Consider the following 20,372-nt stretch of genomic DNA (forward strand, 5'->3'; position numbering starts at 1 on the left):
AAGTTTTTTTCTTTTTTATATACCACGTCGGTGGCAAACAAGCACACGGCCCGTCTGGTAGTGAGCAGTCACCGTAGCCTATGGACGCCTGCAATTTCGAGATGTTACATGCGCGTTGCCGATCGTTGAGATGTAGACCGTGACGTTCGAAAACAAAAAGTCGTATGTGACTGTAAACTTCCATTCACCGTAGAATTTGACAGATAGAGAGAGTTTGATGTATTTGTATGAAATTATAAGCAAATATCAGCCGTCATGAATTAAGTATTGTAACCTTAGTCAGATAATGAAGCTTATTTGAAAGATTATTAACTCTAAGTACTAGAAATAAAGTAGATTTTACTAATGCTGTAATTCTGTAATAATAATAATAATAAATAAATAAAATCATTTTATTTCGGATATAAATCCATAGTTGTTAGTTACAAACATTTAAAAATTAACTTATAAAATAGTGTTAGTAGAATTACAATGTAATCTTAACCTAAGTACTTAACTACTTATTCACTACAGTGTGGAGTTTTGACCACTGCTGCAGCAGGGGGGAGTCCCACCTATCCAACAACGCTATCATGATACTGTTAGCGCTGCCCCGCCAGCGGCTAAGTAAAGAGGCGCACCGCTTCCGCATGATAGCCGCAAAGCCGTCGACTTGCGCCTCCGCAAACATCCCGGAGGCGCTACAGTGACGAGGCAGCCCCATCAGCATCCTGAAAGCGTTGTTGTATTGCACTCGTAGGTCGCTGTACGCCCGCTGCGTATAGCTACCCCACAGGCTGCAACTATAGAAAGACTGGCAGTAAGCTTTGAAAAGCGTCACTTTAACTGCATGTGTGCAACGTGCAAACCTGCGGGTAAGCATATTGCACCGCACGGCCAGCGACCTACGTTCCCTCTCTATATCACAGTTATCGCTAAGATCTTCGGTAACCCAATGACCTAAATACTTAAACTTACTTACCCTAAGCAGAGGTGTGCCATATAGAGATACATCCGGCAAACTGGTGTAGGTTTTAGATCTGGGCTTGAAAACCATTAGCTCACTTTTTTTTGCATTGTATTTTAGGCCATGCGTTTCCGCATAGCCTTGACATATTGATATTAGCCTTTGCAGCGCCCTGATTGAAGGGCTTAGCAGCACCATATCGTCAGCGTAACTTAGGTTATTTATACACATTCCTCCTACATGACAACCGACTCTGGTGCTACTAAGCTCCTCAATCAGCTGGTTCATGTAAAGGTTGAAAAGTCTGGGAGAGGTCAGACCTCCCTGCCTCACCCCACACCCCAACCTATACTCCCCCGAGACCACGCTTCCCCACCTGACTTGGTTTTTTTGGTGGTTATACCAGTACTGTAATAACAATATGCATTCAGGAGCCAGGGTTGTTTCCTTCCTTAACTTATCCCATAACAAATCGTACGATACCAGATCAAATGCTTTAGAGAGGTCTAAAAAAGCCGCAAATACAGGGGTTTTTCTGGTCGTATAATACTGCACAGTCTGTTTAAGGCAAAGGATAGCACTCTCCGTAGACAAACCAGGTCGGAACCCAAATTGCGCATCGTTAAGTGACAAGTGCTTCTCCATTTGCCGATCAATCAGGCCGTCCAGTACCTTAGCGATGATAGAGGCTAGCGATATTGGTCTGTAATTAGATAAGCTAGAGGAATCACCCGTTCTGTCTTTAATTATTGGCACTACAATCGTACGCATCAGGTTTTCCGGCAGGTACGAGTGACGCAGACATAACGTGTAAAACATTGCCAGAGACCTGGGCAGATGGATACCCGCATGTCGTAAGTGTTCGACGCTAAGATCGTCATGCCCTGGGGATTTTCCTCCATCTAAACCTTTAATAACACTCCACACATCGCTATCTGTAAAGCTGATACTACACTTCAGGTGGACATCCGAACTAGCCCCGGACACCGACGACGCAGGGCCCAATGGCGACTCTAATTTAAAATGTCTTTGGAACAAGTTAGCAATTTCAACGGGCTCATGTATCCCCTCCACGCTCACAGGGAGACCCGCCTTATGGTTTAATCGGTTTGTGTTTTTCCAGAACTTGCCAAACTTTTTACTTGAATGGTGTTGCGCAATAATATCCATTTTAATCTTTTCCGCGTTATCCTGGCACCATTTAAGTTTTGATTTAAATATTTTTCTGGTTTCACACATACGGTTATAAAAGAAACCAGATTTTGGTTTGCCATATCGCATCCAAGTTTGAAACCATAAACGAGCCTCGCCATGCGCCTCTCGCACGTACCTATTCCAGCCGGTTATATATTTTTTTCTTTTTACACTACGTTTATTGACATACGTTAGCACAGCGCCCATTGAAAGCGTATCGATAATTTCCTTGTACATGCCATCCAGTAGTAAACAATGACTCTTATCTGTACACAATTTATCTGCGCAGTCGCAAAAACATTGGTTAAAATCGAGCTCTCTTAACCTATTATTACAATATTCACGATACCTATCAATCTGATTTTGGTCGCGTTCACCCCACTTTACTTTATTTTGCCGCAAGGTGTCCCTCGGTAGGATTTTTGGTGTTATTAAATCTATGTCACACTCGCACAGGACAGGGTAGTGATCAGACCAATAAGCATCGTGTAACACAGATACATTTGAAACCGTTAATTTTGCCGCATTTGTTAGTATACAGTGATCTAGCCACCGGCGGCAGCCGTGCGCTTCACTCACAAATGTAAAAGTGTCCGGCGGTAAACACTCCATATCAATACACGTCCACGACCGTTCCGCACAAAAGTTTGCAAGTTCATATGAGAATGACTCACCTGGGTGCGCATTGTAGTCCCCCAACATGTACACACACTCGATATTCTGGTTCTCGATGATTGCATTTATCTCGCTCATGCATTCCGTAAACTCAACGAGATTATCGCTTGAATCTATTGGCATGTATACGGAAAAAACAAGTAACGAACGATTATGTAACACTACCTTAATTGCCGTCAAGCGCACACTATGACACTGCGCTACTGATGGTAATGCGACATGGTCATGAAACTCGTGCGATGTTGGGGGTATACTCTTCAATCTTTTCAATCGGAATGGTCAGAGGTCAGAGTTCAGAGGTCAGAAAGTCCGTGAGGGACAGAACATACGCAAAGTGACGAAATTGAAAACACGTTTTAATATACCTGACAACATATCAAGCATAACCTACGTAACTTGGTCGGGTTATTTGTTACCTAACATAAACCATACTAAATTCACTGTGGGGAATAAAAAAAAATGTGAGAATGTGACAAGGACAAACAATAATAACGCTTTCTCTGCTACTCCTACTGAAATATTACATAAGACTATCTCGTTTGGTCATTTCCCCCTCCCCCTCCCCCCACCAGTTCCAATTATAATATCATAAATGAGATCACAATACCTGCAACCTGTAACTGACGCATACGCTTTCTAAAATTAATTTTAAAATCAGAAAATAACAATGGAGTACGTCATTGAACTCGTTGCGAGGCTGTGGTTTAGTAACAAGGGGTTAGGGTACAATTATAAATGTGGAGATAGCGACGAAACAAATATTGCATTCATCTCATCAATCGAGGCGCTGGCACCTGACGTGGACATTTACAAGTGGGAGGCGGCCCGGATCGATCTCAAGAAGCTGATCAAAGAACTGCTGGAAGAGAGGCCCATCCTTCAGTTACACTCGGGATACCATGCGGAGGGGCTTTTGCTGGAGGTGCTAAGAAAACACAACATTAGATCATTCCTCTCCGTGCCTCTTAAACAGAAAACTTTAATCTGGAAAGACGCGGGGGTGTGGTTCGTAGAGGTGACCAACCCGAAAATCATCAAGAGAACTTATGTGTTTTTTGACTTCGAATAAGTGTACGTCTGTGTATGTCTGAAATAAAAAAATGTTTAAAAGTGAATGACTATTTATTTATTTACCAATCATTTAGGTATTTTATAATGTTCCCAATTCGAGTACAAAAAAAAAATGCAAAAGCTGGTTTTTCAAAATTCGTTGTTAAGGGGCTCCTTGGCGCTAATGACATTCGATCTGAATCCCTTAGTTTTCTAATGTTTTTGATGTGAGAACTTTTTTAGCGGCGCTGGGCACTTTCCGAGGTGGGCGAAAAAATGATAAACTCGAGACAGCGATCACGTGATCGTAACGTTTAGATGGCTCCTCAATTAGATGGCAATTAAATCAATAAAGAAAAACTCAATGACATTACATGAAAAAGGTTTTAATCTTGTACGTACTGAAATACGAGGATCTCACAGTTACATTCAAACTTTATGTCACTCAAATATAATTCAATAAAGCTACATTTTGATGAAATCGCTAATAAAAGTGAACTCTATGTACTGGTGAATAAAACTCAAAATATCATGACCAAATATATTTAGATGCGAGATCTGCAATTTCTATTCGAATTTTAAACAATTAACTCTACAAATTTCAATTTCTAATTTTAAACAAGCTCACTGACCAGCAATTTCGGACTAAAGTTTTTCAATAGAAAGGAGGATGGGCCAATTGTACATAGTGCTGCAGACATTTTGGACTAGTCATTGAGTATTCACTTCTGTCGGCACTCCCGGAGTGCAATCCGTTGTTTTTTTGTAGCTATAATAGCAACGACTTTTAGCAATATAGTATGCCATATTTACTTCAAAGTTCATTGTCTTCGAGATATTCGTTGTACAAGTTGAACAATTTTAGGCCAACAACCTGGTTTTCTGGCCATAGCTTTTGTGTTAATTATTTTAAAATTTACATCTCTGACCAGTTTTTAGAGACGTCAAAGACGAATCCAAATATGCTGATTTCGTACATGTAAGATCCTTCACAGCAATCCAGTTACGAGAAAAGTGTTATTTTAGACAATGTTTAAAAAAATAATAAAAAAATAAGTATTCATTAGTTTCAAAATCCGGTAGACACAAATGGAGATTAAAGATTGAAGAACAGATAGCCATTTGTCTTATAATTCTATCTGAAGTGTAAATGTAGAAGTAACGGCTCAAACCTTATCAAATATCGATGAAAACCGCGGGAGCCCCTTAAGGTGAGGTTGTGTACTGGTAAAAGCTGATTACTGTGGATAATTGTATGTAGAGCAATGTTTCAGAGTTACTAAGCGTGTGTCATCATCGTCGTTAAAAATAAGTTTTTGGCAAAAATTTAATTTTTGGTACAAGCTTTTATCACTGACTATACTTTTCTTACGACAGACAACTAATGCTCATCGAGACAATTCTAAAAACCCCTAACACAATTCGGTTGCGTTGTTTCATCACAGAGTTCCTATGGCCACCTCCTGTCTCCATCATCAGATCAGTTCGACAGTACCATATTATTGTATTGTCATCAGAACTACATACAGCTGCCAATTTTCATGCCGCTACGATCCTTGGAAGATGGTTAAATTAGTTACCTTAGATTCCATTACATAGTTAGTTACATACAGGTCGAGAGTTCCTATGGCCACCTCCTGTCTCCATCATCAGATCAGTTCGACAGTACCATATTATTGTATTGTCATCAGAACTACATACAGCTGCCAATTTTCATGACGCTACGATCCTTGGAAGATGATTAAATTAGTTACCTTAGATTTCATTACATAGTTAGTTACATACAGGTCGACCTAATAAAAGCTTGTTAATAAAAATATATCAAGTCTCGATTTCAAACAAAAACAAGACCTAACCTAATCAAAGCAAGTGCTATACCATCTATATATGCATAGTAGGTTCTGCCATCTTGTGGGTTCCATTGGAAGCATAAACGTCACATTTACGTCTCGCGTCAAAAATCAGATGGCTCCTATGCTGTATAGTTCATGCATGCTCCCTATTGTCAGTTCAGTACGGTGGCGCTTAAGCAATGTCAATGTGAAAACAAATCCGTTTAAAATTACAAGGAGGGATTTCATATCATCGCTAAGTAGGCGAAAGTGTGTCTGTCTGTCTGTCTGTCTGTTACCTCTTCACGCTTAAGCCGCTGAACCGATTTAGTTGAAATTTGGTACAGAGATAGTTCGAGTCCTGAAGAAAATCAGGGAAATCATTCCTGAAGAGAGGGCAAAGGCGGGTGGAATTGATAAAGTTAATGAATTGCCTAATAATTGAAGTAAGCAATGAGCATATTGAATGATTGCTATTAGCATTATCCAGGCGCTATACCTACTTTAGCTGCTGTCACTAATTCCACGCAGAGGAAGTCGCGGGCAAAAGCTAGTATTTCAATATTTTCGCCAGGATTTTTTGATTGTTTAGTACAAAAATCAACTTTACTTAAATGTAATAAGGTTGACATCTGTTGCGGGGTAGCGGAACTTCTGTGATTGTAGCTCAACTATGCGACGCTAGATGGGCTACTCGTATCTTCAAAAATAAAAATCGTACATGCAATTTTGACATAATTTCCTTTACTGTAAAGTTCAAATTATTGTAATGGGCTAGGGCTCATAGGATAATCTCTTTCGAAATAAGAAAATATGGTCAATCATCCTTTAGATAGCGTTGCGTTTGTAGTAGTGTGCATGTTGACGACATAGGTTTCCAGACCGCAGAGAAGCATTATATATTTGTTAATGCCTGGAAGATTGAGGCCTGTCTGTCCATGCGGATGCTAGCTCTGAGCTTATTGAATTGCCTTTCTTGGAACTCTTCAACGTACTTCCGGTCATTGGTTCATTTGTCTTAGAGTTTGGTAAAATGATATTCGGTGTATGTGTTCAGTGGGCATGCTAAGGGTTAATATTTGCAAAAACCCAGGCGTTGAGTTTGGTTAATGCTTGAGAGCTCCATGCGCATTTGGCCTGTTTAGTGTCCATATTATACAGACGCACTGCTTGCCACCATTTGAATATTGTCTTTAGAGCTCTTTGCATTAGGTTGAATATCGTGTGGAAGAAGAAGTTTTGAGTAGAAACGATGTTAGACTAATAATGGACTGACGGATTTAGGCTGTCGGAAGGACTCTTTTTCCCTGCCTTTGCTATAAAGTTTACCTTGACCCGAGTCCAATTATCTGGTACGATTCGCCACATGAAACTTGCTCGGAATATAAGGGTCAGATGCAGATTGCTGTAAACGCGCTGCCGATTTAAATGGTTTACATTTTTCCAATGCCCATTTATTTTGTTTGGTCTAAAGGTGTTTGTTGCTATATTCCAGTCGATATTTCGTACCCTGTGAATTCGAGGATTCCTATGGACGCAAAGCTGTGTATTACTGGTTGAGTACGAACCGGGGAAGTGGGTGTGTCTGAGCAAGTTCCTCTTCCGTGTTCACAAATGTGCCATCTGGTATTGAAGGAGACCGAGGTAGTTGGTTGGTGTCTTGGACAGTATTATGTAAGTTCATGCTCCTTTATGATTTACGATTGCCCTGTCTGGACGGAACCTTCTCCATTACCTTATTTTTGCCTCCCAGATTTGTTTATTATATTCAATCAATGCTCTATGATACCCGTAGCACCATACCCATTCTGTTAACAATTAAAACGGATCAATTCCAAAACCTGTTCTGTTGTGATCTGTTCTGTTGTGACCTGTTCTGTTCTAACCTGTTCTGTTGTGACATGTTCTGTTGTGACCTGCTCTGTTGCGACTTGTTCTGTTACCGCGCGCACCCGAGTTGCATACATTGCCATTGTTAGTAGCTCGGTACTACTTACAGGGCTAGAGGGTCTTATTTGAAATGTTCTTTGTCTTATGGGCAGTTGTGTTAAAGTCTGTGACAACCCTACTGTGTTCTTATGCGGTGCTACATTAACGCCAACATCAAAGGCGTGGGTTCACTGTTACTTTTTATACTGTAGTTCCGTCCAGACAGGGCAATCGTAAATCATAAAGGAGCATGAACTTACATAATACTGTCCAAGACACCAACCAACTACCTCGGTCTCCTTCAATACCAGATGGCACATTTGTGAACACGGAAGAGGAACTTGCTCAGACACACCCACTTCCCCGGTTCGTACTCAACCAGTAATACACAGCTTTGCGTCCATAGGAATCCTCGAATTCACAGGGTACGAAATATCGACTGGAATATAGCAACAAACACCTTTAGACCAAACAAAATAAATGGGCATTGGAAAAATGTAAACCATTTAAATCGGCAGCGCGTTTACAGCAATCTGCATCTGACCCTTATATTCCGAGCAAGTTTCATGTGGCGAATCGTACCAGATAATTGGACTCGGGTCAAGGTAAACTTTATAGCAAAGGCAGGGAAAAAGGACTACCGACAGCCTAAATCCGTCAGTCCATTATTAGTCTAACATCGTTTCTACTCAAAACTTCTTCTTCCACACGATATTCAACCTAATGCAAAGAGCTCTAAAGACAATATTCAAATGGTGGCAAGCAGTGCGTCTGTATAATATGGACACTAAACAGGCCAAATGCGCATGGAGCTCTCAAGCATTAACCAAACTCAACGCCTGGGTTTTTGCAAATATTAACCCTTAGCATGCCCACTGAACACATACACCGAATATCATTTTACCAAACTCTAAGACAAATGAACCAATGACCGAAAGTACGTTGAAGAGTTCCAAGAAAGGCAATTCAATAAGCTCAGAGCTAGCATCCGCATGGACAGACAGGCCTCAATCTTCCAGGCATTAACAAATATATAATGCTTCTCTGCGGTCTGGAAACCTATGTCGTCAACATGCACACTACTACAAACGCAACGCTATCTAAAGGATGATTGACCATATTTTCTTATTTCGAAAGAGATTATCCTATGAGCCCTAGCCCATTACAATAATTTGAACTTTACAGTAAAGGAAATTATGTCAAAATTGCATGTACGATTTTTATTTTTAACCGACTTCCAAATCCCAAAGGAGGAGGTTATCAATTCGGTTGTATGTTTTTTTTTATTATTTTTTTTATTTTTTTTATTTTTTTTATTTTTTTTATTTTTTATGTTTGTTACTCCATATCTCCGTCATTACTGGACCGATTTTGAAAATTCTTTTTTTGATTGTATGTATATGCATACAGATTGGTCCCGTTTTTGTCAAAATCCAGTTCTGATGATGGGATCCATGAGGAATCGACGGAACTCCTCAAATCTTAAAGGCATACATATAGTGATTTTTGTGTTTTTATCAACAAATCAAGCATATACATTCAAAAACGTGACATTTGAGGAAGTGGAACTGCTGATGATGATCAGAACGGAACTCTTCAACGACGCATAGTTCACCTTTGGCGATTTGTCCTCCTCGTTATGTTTGTTAAGCAAGTTAAGTTTTTAAGCCACATTTTTGTCAAGCTTGAGTTCTGATGATGGGATCCATGAGAAATCGAGGGAACTCCTCAAATTTTAAAGGCATGCGTATAGAGATTTTTGTATTTTCATCAGAAAATCAAGCATTTTCATTAAAAACTGTCGCATTTGATGAAGTGGAACTGCTGATGATGATCAGAACGGAACTCTTCAACGACGCATAGTTCACGTTTGGCGATTTGTCCTCTTCGTTATGTTTGTTAAGCAAGTTAAGTTTTTAAGCCACATTTTTGTCAAACTTGAGTTCTAATGATGGGACCCATGAGAAATCGAGGGAACTCCTCAAATTTTAAAGGCATGCGTATAGAGATTTTTGTATTTTCATCAGAAAATCAAGCATTTTCATTAAAAACTGTCGCATTTGATGAAGTGGAACTGCTGATGATGATCAGAACGGAACTCTTCAACGACGCATAGTTCACGTTTGGCGATTTGTCCTCTTCGTTATGTTTGTTAAGCAAGTTTAGTTTTTAAGCCACATTTCTGTCAAGCTCGAGTTCTGATGATGGGATCCATGAGAAATCTGTATTTTCATCATAAAATCAAGCATTTACATTAAAAACTGTCGCATTTGATGAAGTGGAACTGCTGATGATGATCAGAACACAACTCTTCAACGACGCATAGTACACGTTTAGTGATTTCGAATTTCGATTTTGACTTGGACTGGCACCCGGACTCGTACCCGGATCCAGTTCGGACCCGGACCTGGACTCTGACTCGGACCCGGACTCGGACCCGGACTCGGACCCGGACCCGGACCCGGACCCGGACTCGGACTCGGACCCGGACTCGGACCCGGACCCGGACCCGGACTCGGACCCGGACTCGGACCCGGACCCGGACTCGGACCGGGACTCGGACCTGGACTCGGACTCAGAGACCCGGACCTTGACCCGGATTTTTCCTCTTCGTTATGTTTGTTAAGCAAGTTAAGTTTTTAAGCCACATTTTTGTCGAGCTCGAGTTCTGATGATGGGATCCATAAGGAATCGAGGGAACTCCTCAAATATTAAAGGCATACGCATAGATTTTTTTGTATTTTCATCATAAAATCAAGCATTTACATTAAAAACTGTCGCATTAGATGAAATGGAACTGCTGATGATGACCAGAATAGAACTCTTCAACAACGCATAGTACACATTTGGTGATTACGAATTTCGATTTTGACTTGGACCCGGACCCGGACTCGGACCCGGACTCGGACCCGGACTCGGACCCGGACCCGGACTCGGACCCGGACTCGGACCCGGACCCGGACTCGGACCGGGACTCGGACCTGGACTCGGACTCAGAGACCCGGACCTTGACCCGGAAAACCACTATGATACCTAAACTAAATAAACCGCTATGATTACCTACCATAAAGTGTAGGTATAAAGTATGATGATGCCAAACCCCTCCCGGTCAAACACCCGTACACCGCACCGCATGCGCCGTTAAGTGGGTTAGGTAAGGTTTGAACTGCGATCCTCACAGAACCGAACAAAAATGGGTTAGGTTTGGTTAGAACTGCGAGCTTTACAGAAACGAAATGCTACTAGAAAAGTGGGTTTGATTAGGTTCGAACTGCGATCCTCACGGAACCGAACTGCTATCAGAGAAGTGAGTTAGGTTAGACTAGAACTACGACCCTTACGGAAACGAAATGCTACTAGAAAGTACTGGTTTTACCTCCTTTTCTACATAGTGCACCATCTACCATAATCTTTCACCGGGCCCCATAGAAGTCGGTTTTTTTTTCTTAAAAATTATTGAAGATACGAGTAGCCCATCTAGCGTCGCATAGTTGAGCTACAATCACAGAAGTTCTGCTACCCCGCAACAGATGTCAACCTTATTACATTTAAGTAAAGTTGATTTTTGTACTAAACAATCAAAAAATCCTGGCGAAAATATTGAAATACTAGCTTTTGCCCGCGACTTCCTCTGCGTGGAATTAGTGACAGCAGCTAAAGTAGGTATAGCGCCTGGATAATGCTAATAGCAATCATTCAATATGCTCATTGCTTACTTCAATTATTAGGCAATTCATTAACTTTATCAATTCCACCCGCCTTTGCCCTCTCTTCAGGAATGATTTCCCTGATTTTCTTCAGGACTCGAACTATCTCTGTACCAAATTTCAACTAAATCGGTTCAGCGGCTTAAGCGTGAAGAGGTAACAGACAGACAGACAGACAGACACACTTTCGCCTACTTAGCGATGATATGAAATCCCTCCTTGTAATTTTAAACGGATTTGTTTTCACATTGACATTGCTTAAGCGCCACCGTACTGAACTGACAATAGGGAGCATGCATGAACTATACAGCATAGGAGCCATCTGATTTTTGACGCGAGACGTAAATGTGACGTTTATGCTTCCAATGGAACCCACAAGATGGCAGAACCTACTATGCATATATAGATGGTATAGCACTTGCTTTGATTAGGTTAGGTCTTGTTTTTGTTTGAAATCGAGACTTGATATATTTTTATTAACAAGCTTTTATTAGGTCGACCTGTATGTAACTAACTATGTAATGAAATCTAAGGTAACTAATTTAATCATCTTCCAAGGATCGTAGCGTCATGAAAATTGGCAGCTGTATGTAGTTCTGATGACAATACAATAATATGGTACTGTCGAACTGATCTGATGATGGAGACAGGAGGTGGCCATAGGAACTCTCGACCTGTATGTAACTAACTATGTAATGGAATCTAAGGTAACTAATTTAACCATCTTCCAAGGATCGTAGCGGCATGAAAATTGGCAGCTGTATGTAGTTCTGATGACAATACAATAATATGGTACTGTCGAACTGATCTGATGATGGAGACAGGAGGTGGCCATAGGAACTCTGTGATGAAACAACGCAACCGAATTGTGTTAGGGGTTTTTAGAATTGTCTCGATGAGCATTAGTTGTCTGTCGTAAGAAAAGTATAGTCAGTGATAAAAGCTTGTACCAAAAATTAAATTTTTGCCAAAAACTTATTTTTAACGACGATGATGACACACGCTTAGTAACTCTGAAACATTGCTCTACATACAATTATCCACAGTAATCAGCTTTTACCAGTACACAACCTCACCTTAAGGGGCTCCCGCGGTTTTCATCGATATTTGATAAGGTTTGAGCCGTTACTTCTACATTTACACTTCAGATAGAATTATAAGACAAATGGCTATCTGTTCTTCAATCTTTAATCTCCATTTGTGTCTACCGGATTTTGAAACTAATGAATACTTATTTTTTTATTATTTTTTTAAACATTGTCTAAAATAACACTTTTCTCGTAACTGGATTGCTGTGAAGGATCTTACATGTACGAAATCAGCATATTTGGATTCGTCTTTGACGTCTCTAAAAACTGGTCAGAGATGTAAATTTTAAAATAATTAACACAAAAGCTATGGCCAGAAAACCAGGTTGTTGGCCTAAAATTGTTCAACTTGTACAACGAATATCTCGAAGACAATGAACTTTGAAGTAAATATGGCATACTATATTGCTAAAAGTCGTTGCTATTATAGCTACAAAAAAACAACGGATTGCACTCCGGGAGTGCCGACAGAAGTGAATACTCAATGACTAGTCCAAAATGTCTGCAGCACTATGTACAATTGGCCCATCCTCCTTTCTATTGAAAAACTTTAGTCCGAAATTGCTGGTCAGTGAGCTTGTTTAAAATTAGAAATTGAAATTTGTAGAGTTAATTGTTTAAAATTCGAATAGAAATTGCAGATCTCGCATCTAAATATATTTGGTCATGATATTTTGAGTTTTATTCACCAGTACATAGAGTTCACTTTTATTAGCGATTTCATCAAAATGTAGCTTTATTGAATTATATTTGAGTGACATAAAGTTTGAATGTAACTGTGAGATCCTCGTATTTCAGTACGTACAAGATTAAAACCTTTTTCATGTAATGTCATTGAGTTTTTCTTTATTGATTTAATTGCCATCTAATTGAGGAGCCATCTAAACGTTACGATCACGTGATCGCTGTCTCGAGTTTATCATTTTTTCGCCCACCTCGGAAAGTGCCCAGCGCCGCTAAAAAAGTTCTCACATCAAAAACATTAGAAAACTAAGGGATTCAGATCGAATGTCATTAGCGCCAAGGAGCCCCTTAACAACGAATTTTGAAAAACCAGCTTTTGCATTTTTTTTTTGTACTCGAATTGGGAACATTATAAAATACCTAAATGATTGGTAAATAAATAAATAGTCATTCACTTTTAAACATTTTTTTATTTCAGACATACACAGACGTACACTTATTCGAAGTCAAAAAACACATAAGTTCTCTTGATGATTTTCGGGTTGGTCACCTCTACGAACCACACCCCCGCGTCTTTCCAGATTAAAGTTTTCTGTTTAAGAGGCACGGAGAGGAATGATCTAATGTTGTGTTTTCTTAGCACCTCCAGCAAAAGCCCCTCCGCATGGTATCCCGAGTGTAACTGAAGGATGGGCCTCTCTTCCAGCAGTTCTTTGATCAGCTTCTTGAGATCGATCCGGGCCGCCTCCCACTTGTAAATGTCCACGTCAGGTGCCAGCGCCTCGATTGATGAGATGAATGCAATATTTGTTTCGTCGCTATCTCCACATTTATAATTGTACCCTAACCCCTTGTTACTAAACCACAGCCTCGCAACGAGTTCAATGACGTACTCCATTGTTATTTTCTGATTTTAAAATTAATTTTAGAAAGCGTATGCGTCAGTTACAGGTTGCAGGTATTGTGATCTCATTTATGATATTATAATTGGAACTGGTGGGGGGAGGGGGAGGGGGAAATGACCAAACGAGATAGTCTTATGTAATATTTCAGTAGGAGTAGCAGAGAAAGCGTTATTATTGTTTGTCCTTGTCACATTCTCACATTTTTTTTTTATTCCCCACAGTGAATTTAGTATGGTTTATGTTAGGTAACAAATAACCCGACCAAGTTACGTAGGTTATGCTTGATATGTTGTCAGGTATATTAAAACGTGTTTTCAATTTCGTCACTTTGCGTATGTTCTGTCCCTCACGGACTTTCTGACCTCTGAACTCTGACCTCTGACCATTCCGATTGAAAAGATTGAAGAGTATACCCCCAACATCGCACGAGTTTCATGACCATGTCGCATTACAGAATTACAGCATTAGTAAAATCTACTTTATTTCTAGTACTTAGAGTTAATAATCTTTCAAATAAGCTTCATTATCTGACTAAGGTTACAATACTTAATTCATGACGGCTGATATTTGCTTATAATTTCATACAAATACATCAAACTCTCTCTATCTGTCAAATTCTACGGTGAATGGAAGTTTACAGTCACATACGACTTTTTGTTTTCGAACGTCACGGTCTACATCTCAACGATCGGCAACGCGCATGTAACATCTCGAAATTGCAGGCGTCCATAGGCTACGGTGACTGCTCACTACCAGACGGGCCGTGTGCTTGTTTGCCACCGACGTGGTATATAAAAAAGAAAAAAACTTATTGAACCTTTTTGCAGTCGGCAACGCGCATGTAACAACTCTAAAGTTGCAGGCATCCATAGGCTACGTTGACTGCTTACCATCATGTGAGCCGGATGCTTGTTTGCCACCGACGTATTATTAAAAAAAAAAAAATCTGGGCCTTTTTGCAGTCTGCAAACTACAAACTACATTTGATAACCAAAAGAGACAAAATCAACCGTAAATAAGTGTGCTAGAAACCCTAAATACTACATGAGCAGGGGGGCCGGAGGTGTCCCCTGTCGAGGTTTTCCTGAGGGTCTAATGATAATAATGATGATGATGATGATGATGATGATGTATAGGTTTCAAAAGTCTGAACTTGCAAGCGTCCAAAGGCTACGGTGGCTGCTTACCATCAGGTGAGCCGGATGCTTGTTTGCCACCGACGTAGTATATAAAAAAAAAATCTGGATCTTTTTGCGGTCGGTAAACTACAAACTCCATACATTTGATAAGCACAAGCGACAAAACCAACCGCAAATAAAAATGCATCCGTGGTAACAATAGAATTCGCAGGCGTCCATGGGCTACGGTGACTGCTTACTGTCAGGCGAGGTCGTCTGCTTATTTGCCACCGACGTGGTATTAAAAAAAACGCCGATATAAGCCTCATATTTTAAAACAAAGTTATTGAATCTTTGGGCAGTCGGCAGCGCGCTTGTATCCACCCTGGAGTTGCAGGCGTCCAAAGGCTACGGTAACAACTTACCATCAGACGGACTGTATGCTTATTTGCCACCAATGTGGTATAATAAAAGAAAAACCCCTTTACGGTTGGTAAACTACAAACTCCATACATTTGATAAGCACAAGCGACAAAACCAACCGCAAATAAAAGTGCATCCGTGTAAACTATAGAATTCGCAGGCGTCCATGGGCTACGGTGACTGCTTACTGTCAGGTGGGGTCGTCTGCTTGTTTGCCACTGACGTGGTATTAAAAAAAACGCCGATATAAGCCTCATATTTTAAAACAAAGTTATTGAATCTTTCGGCAGTCGGCAGCGCGCTTGTATCCACCCTGGAGTTGCAGGCGTCCAAAGGCTACGGTAACAACTTACCATCAGACGGACTGTATGCTTATTTGCCACCAATGTGGTATAATAAAAGAAAAACCCCTTTACGGTTGGTAAACTACAAACTCCATACATTTGATAAGCACAAGCGACAAAACCAACCGCAAATAAAAGTGCATCCGTGTAAACTATTGAATTCGCAGGCGTCCATGGGCTACGGTGACTGCTTACCATCAGGTGAGCCGGATGCTTGTTTGCCACCGACGTAGTATATAAAAAAAAAAAATCTGGATCTTTTTGCGGTCGGTAAACTACAAACTCCATACATTTGATAAGCACAAGCGACAAAACCAACCGCAAATAAAAATGCATCCGTGGTAACAATAGAATTCGCAGGCGTCCATGGGCTACGGTGACTGCTTACTGTCAGGCGAGGTCGTCTGCTTGTTTGCCACTGACGTGGTATTAAAAAAAACGCCGATATAAGCCTCATATTTTAAAACAAAGTTATTGAATCTTTGGGCAGTCGGCAGCGCGCTTGTATCCACCCTGGAGTTGCAGGCGTCCAAAGGCTACGGTAACAACTTACCATCAGACGGACTGTATGCTTATTTGCCACCAATGTGGTATAATAAAAGAAAAACCCCTTTACAGTTGGTAAACTACAAACTCCATACATTTGATAAGCACAAGCGACAAAACCAACCGCAAATAAAAGTGCATCCGTGTAAACTATTGAATTCGCAGGCGTCCATGGGCTACGGTGACTGCTTACTGTCAGGCGAGGTCGTCTGCTTATTTGCCACCGACGTGGTATTAAAAAAAACGCCGATATAAGCCTCATATTTTAAAACAAAGTTATTGAATCTTTGGGCAGTCGGCAGCGCGCTTGTATCCATCCTGGAGTTGCAGGCGTCCAAAGGCTACGGTAACAACTTACCATCAGACGGACTGTATGCTTATTTGCCACCAATGTGGTATAATAAAAGAAAAACCCCTTTACAGTTGGTAAACTACAAACTCCATACATTTGATAAGCACAAGCGACAAAACCAACCGCAAATAAAAGTGCATCCGTGTAAACTATTGAATTCGCAGGCGTCCATGGGCTACGGTGACTGCTTACTGTCAGGTGGGGTCGTCTGCTTGTTTGCCATCTGGCATGAGGCGTGGGGGGAAATGACTGAACGGGATAGTCTTATGTATCTTTCAGTAGGAGTAACAGCGAAAGCGCTATTATCGTTTGTCCTTGTCACACATATTTTGTTCGCTTCCCCTCTCGCTCCATCACCCTACCCCTCACCCCACCCGCGGCATTGACCTTGCTCACGTGTCGCCGAGGCGCTTCCCCTCTCCCCTCACCCCGTTAGGCACCCTCCCCTCCCGGTCCCCCTCCCCCTCGAGGTCCCCCTCCCCTCCCCTCAAGGTCACGCCCCCCCTCAAGGTCAAGGCCACTCAGGGTCAAGGTCACTCAAGGTCAGGTTCACTCCCCTCAAGGTCACGCCCCCCACCCCCGCGGGGAATCTCCCCCTCCCCCTCCCCTCCCCCCCCCCACCCCGCGGGGGGGACATAGATACCTAAACTGAGGCAGAACATACATATCTACCCTACTTGTGTCAAAAAAAGTTTGCCCAATCGAGTCAATTAAAATCACATAAACGATCCCATACCGGTGAAAAACCATATCAATGTGAAGTGTGTGAAAAAAAGTTTAACCTATGGAGTGGATTAAAATTACATAAACGATCCCACACTGGCGAAAAACCATATCAATGTGAAGTGTGTCAAAAAAAGTTTGCCCAATCGAGTCAATTAAAATCACACAAACGATCCCATACCGGTGAAAAACCATATCAATGTGAAGTGTGTGAAAAAAAGTTTAACCAATGCAGTGGATTAAAATTACATAAACGATCCCACACTGGCGAAAAACCATATCAATGTGAAGTATGTCAAAAGCAATTCAGCGACCCCAGTGTTGCAAAGATTCATAAACTAATACACACTGGCGAAAAACCATTTCAATGTGAACTGTGTGAAAAAAGATTCACTCAATTGGGTCATTATCAAAAACATAAACTAATCCACACTGGCGAAAAACCGTATCAATGTGGACTGTGTGAAAAAAGGTTCACTAACTCGAATTCTTTAAAACTTCACAATCGTTTACACACTGGTGAGAAACCATATCAATGTGACATATGTGAAAAAAAATTCACTCAATTGGGTAGTTTAAAAGCACATAAACGACATCACATTGGCGAATAACTATATCAGTGTGAAGTATATAAAGAACAAATCAGAGACTTGAGCATTGCTATCAAGCTAATACAGCGAGCATTTTACAACATTAAGGAATATTTTGAATACGATAGTTATCATATTGTGTAACACATAGCTTTTAAGTCACGAAACTAGTTAATTTAGATACTAACTTAAATAGCTATTAGTTCGAGGTAGTACCTAACCAATTAGTTTAAGACATAATTTGCATGTAGCTAGCATAGGTATTAATTTAGTTAGTATAGGTATTAAGGGGCTACCTGTGGTTTTTATCGATTTTTGACAAGTTTTGAATCGCATCTCCTACATTTGCAGTACAGATTGATTTATAAGACAAACGGCTATCGGTTCTTCAATCTTTCATCTCCATTCTTGTCTACCGGATTTTGAGAAAAAATAATACTTATTTTTTTATGATTTTTTTTTAACATTGTCTAAAAAACACTTAATTCGATTGCTGTGAAGGATCTTACATATATCAAATCTACATATTTGGGTCGGTCTTTGTCGTCTCGGGAAACGTTACAACTAATTAACACAAAAGTTATGGCCAGAAAACCAGTTTTTGGCCTAAAATTGTTCAATTTGATGTCAAATATCTCAAAGACTATAAATGCAATAAATGAATTATGAATTAAGACAACGAACTTTGAAGTAAATATGGGATACTATATTACTTAAAGCCGTTGCTGTTAATATGATAAGCTACAAAAAACATTTGAAAATTAAGGGATTTTGATCGAAGGTCATTGGCGTGGGGGAGCCCCTTAAGTAGAATCTAAGTAATCATTGCACGCACATGGCTGGGCAATGTTCTCGTATAAATGTCATCTTCTGGACATAGTTTGTCAATAAAGTGTTTCTATTCTATACAACATAAACTGATACGTACTGGCCCCTGTTTCACCAACGTGACAGGTGCGACGAATTGTAAAATCACTGTTGCTGACGTCACAGGCATCCATGGGCTATGGTTACCGCTTACCATCGGGCGGGCCGTATTCCTGTTTGCCACCATCATTGTATTATTAAAATAAACTTTATGATATCGGAAAAAAACAGATATTTCTCTTGCTAAGTTTATGACAATTTATGGTAGCTAAAAGTACATCCGTTCGGTCCCAATTTTGGGGTTTGCCATAAGCCGCGCGTGGCGCTGTCGCCACCTAGCGGCCATATTTGTGCTGATCGTAACAGACGCGCTTTGTTAGAGAGTGAGTCTTCTGTACTTAGTACTATTATTTATTCTGTGGCAGTGGTTCTTCTTAAAGACTAAGAATTTATATACAAATGGTTTACAAATGCCTGAACAATGTATGATAATAAGTGAACATACATAATTGATAACATAGTAGCTACCTAGTGTGATTGTATTGTGTAATAAAGTTGTATTTATTATTATTATTCTGTGAGTTTTATTTTAATTTCATAACCTTCTCTCCCTCGTAGTCAAAAATTTGCCTTTGAAACTATAATATTTATACTCACCGCAAAACTAAGAGGCGAGTCATGTCATAAAGCCATCTCTTTCACCAGGCTGTATCTCATGAACCGTGATAGCTAGGCAGTTGAAATTTTCACAAATGATATATTATACCTTTCTCTCTCTCGTATTTAAAAATTTGCCTTTGAAGCTATGATATCTATACTTCCAATTCCTAATCATGTCGGTCAAGTTTGATCAACTACGGAGCGTAAACGATTGGCATGTTGGCTACGCACCCTGTATTTAATTACACAAACGGGTCTACCGCGATATAATTTCATTGTTTTTACCTTTAATACGTTTCAGCTGAGTTGCACCAGCTGTAGTCACGGAAAGACTGAGTCCCGAAGACTGAGTCAAGAAGGCTTGTGTTGTGGGTACTCAGACAACGATATATATAATATATAAATACTTAAATACATAGAAAACCACCATGACTCAGGAACAAATATCTGTATCATCATACAAATAAATGCCCTTACTGGGATTCGAACCCATGACCATCGGCTTCGCAGGCAGGGTCACTATCCACTAGGCCAGACCGGTCGTCATAATAAATCAATAATCGTCGTATTTAATTACACAAACGGGTCTACCGCGATATAATTTCATTGTTTTTACCTTTAATTCCGACGTTTCAGCTGAGTTGCACCAGCTGTGGTCACGGAAAGACTGACGTCCCAACAAATGTCAACGGAGATATTAATAAAACACCACTAAACTACTCGAAATTAGTTTATAAAA

At 40.4% G+C, this 20,372-nt stretch overlaps 1 protein-coding gene across 1 annotated transcript; it reads left to right on the forward strand.

The window, feature by feature from the left end:
- The first annotated feature begins 572 nt into the window (after positions 1 to 572).
- Positions 573 to 19,440, forward strand: LOC134677289 (zinc finger protein 239-like). Its single transcript, XM_063535721.1, has 2 exons — positions 573 to 677; positions 17,486 to 19,440. Exons 1-2 carry the CDS (start codon positions 573 to 575, stop codon positions 18,125 to 18,127), a joined length of 747 nt encoding a protein of 248 aa, XP_063391791.1. The 3' UTR covers positions 18,128 to 19,440.
- Positions 19,441 to 20,372: the final 932 nt, after the last annotated feature.

The sequence above is a fragment of the Cydia fagiglandana genome, chromosome 26, assembly GCF_963556715.1.
Source record: "Cydia fagiglandana chromosome 26, ilCydFagi1.1, whole genome shotgun sequence".
Taxonomy (NCBI): Eukaryota; Metazoa; Arthropoda; class Insecta; order Lepidoptera; family Tortricidae; genus Cydia; species Cydia fagiglandana.

Coding starts and splice junctions, on each gene's coding strand:
- LOC134677289 (XM_063535721.1), top strand. CDS start 573: ATGATACTGTTAGCGCTGCCCCGCCAGCGGCTAAGTAAAGAGGCGCAC. Junction 678..17,485: donor CCTCCGCAAACATCCCGGAG/GCGCTACAGTGA, acceptor TGTCAAAAAAAG/TTTGCCCAATCGAGTCAATT.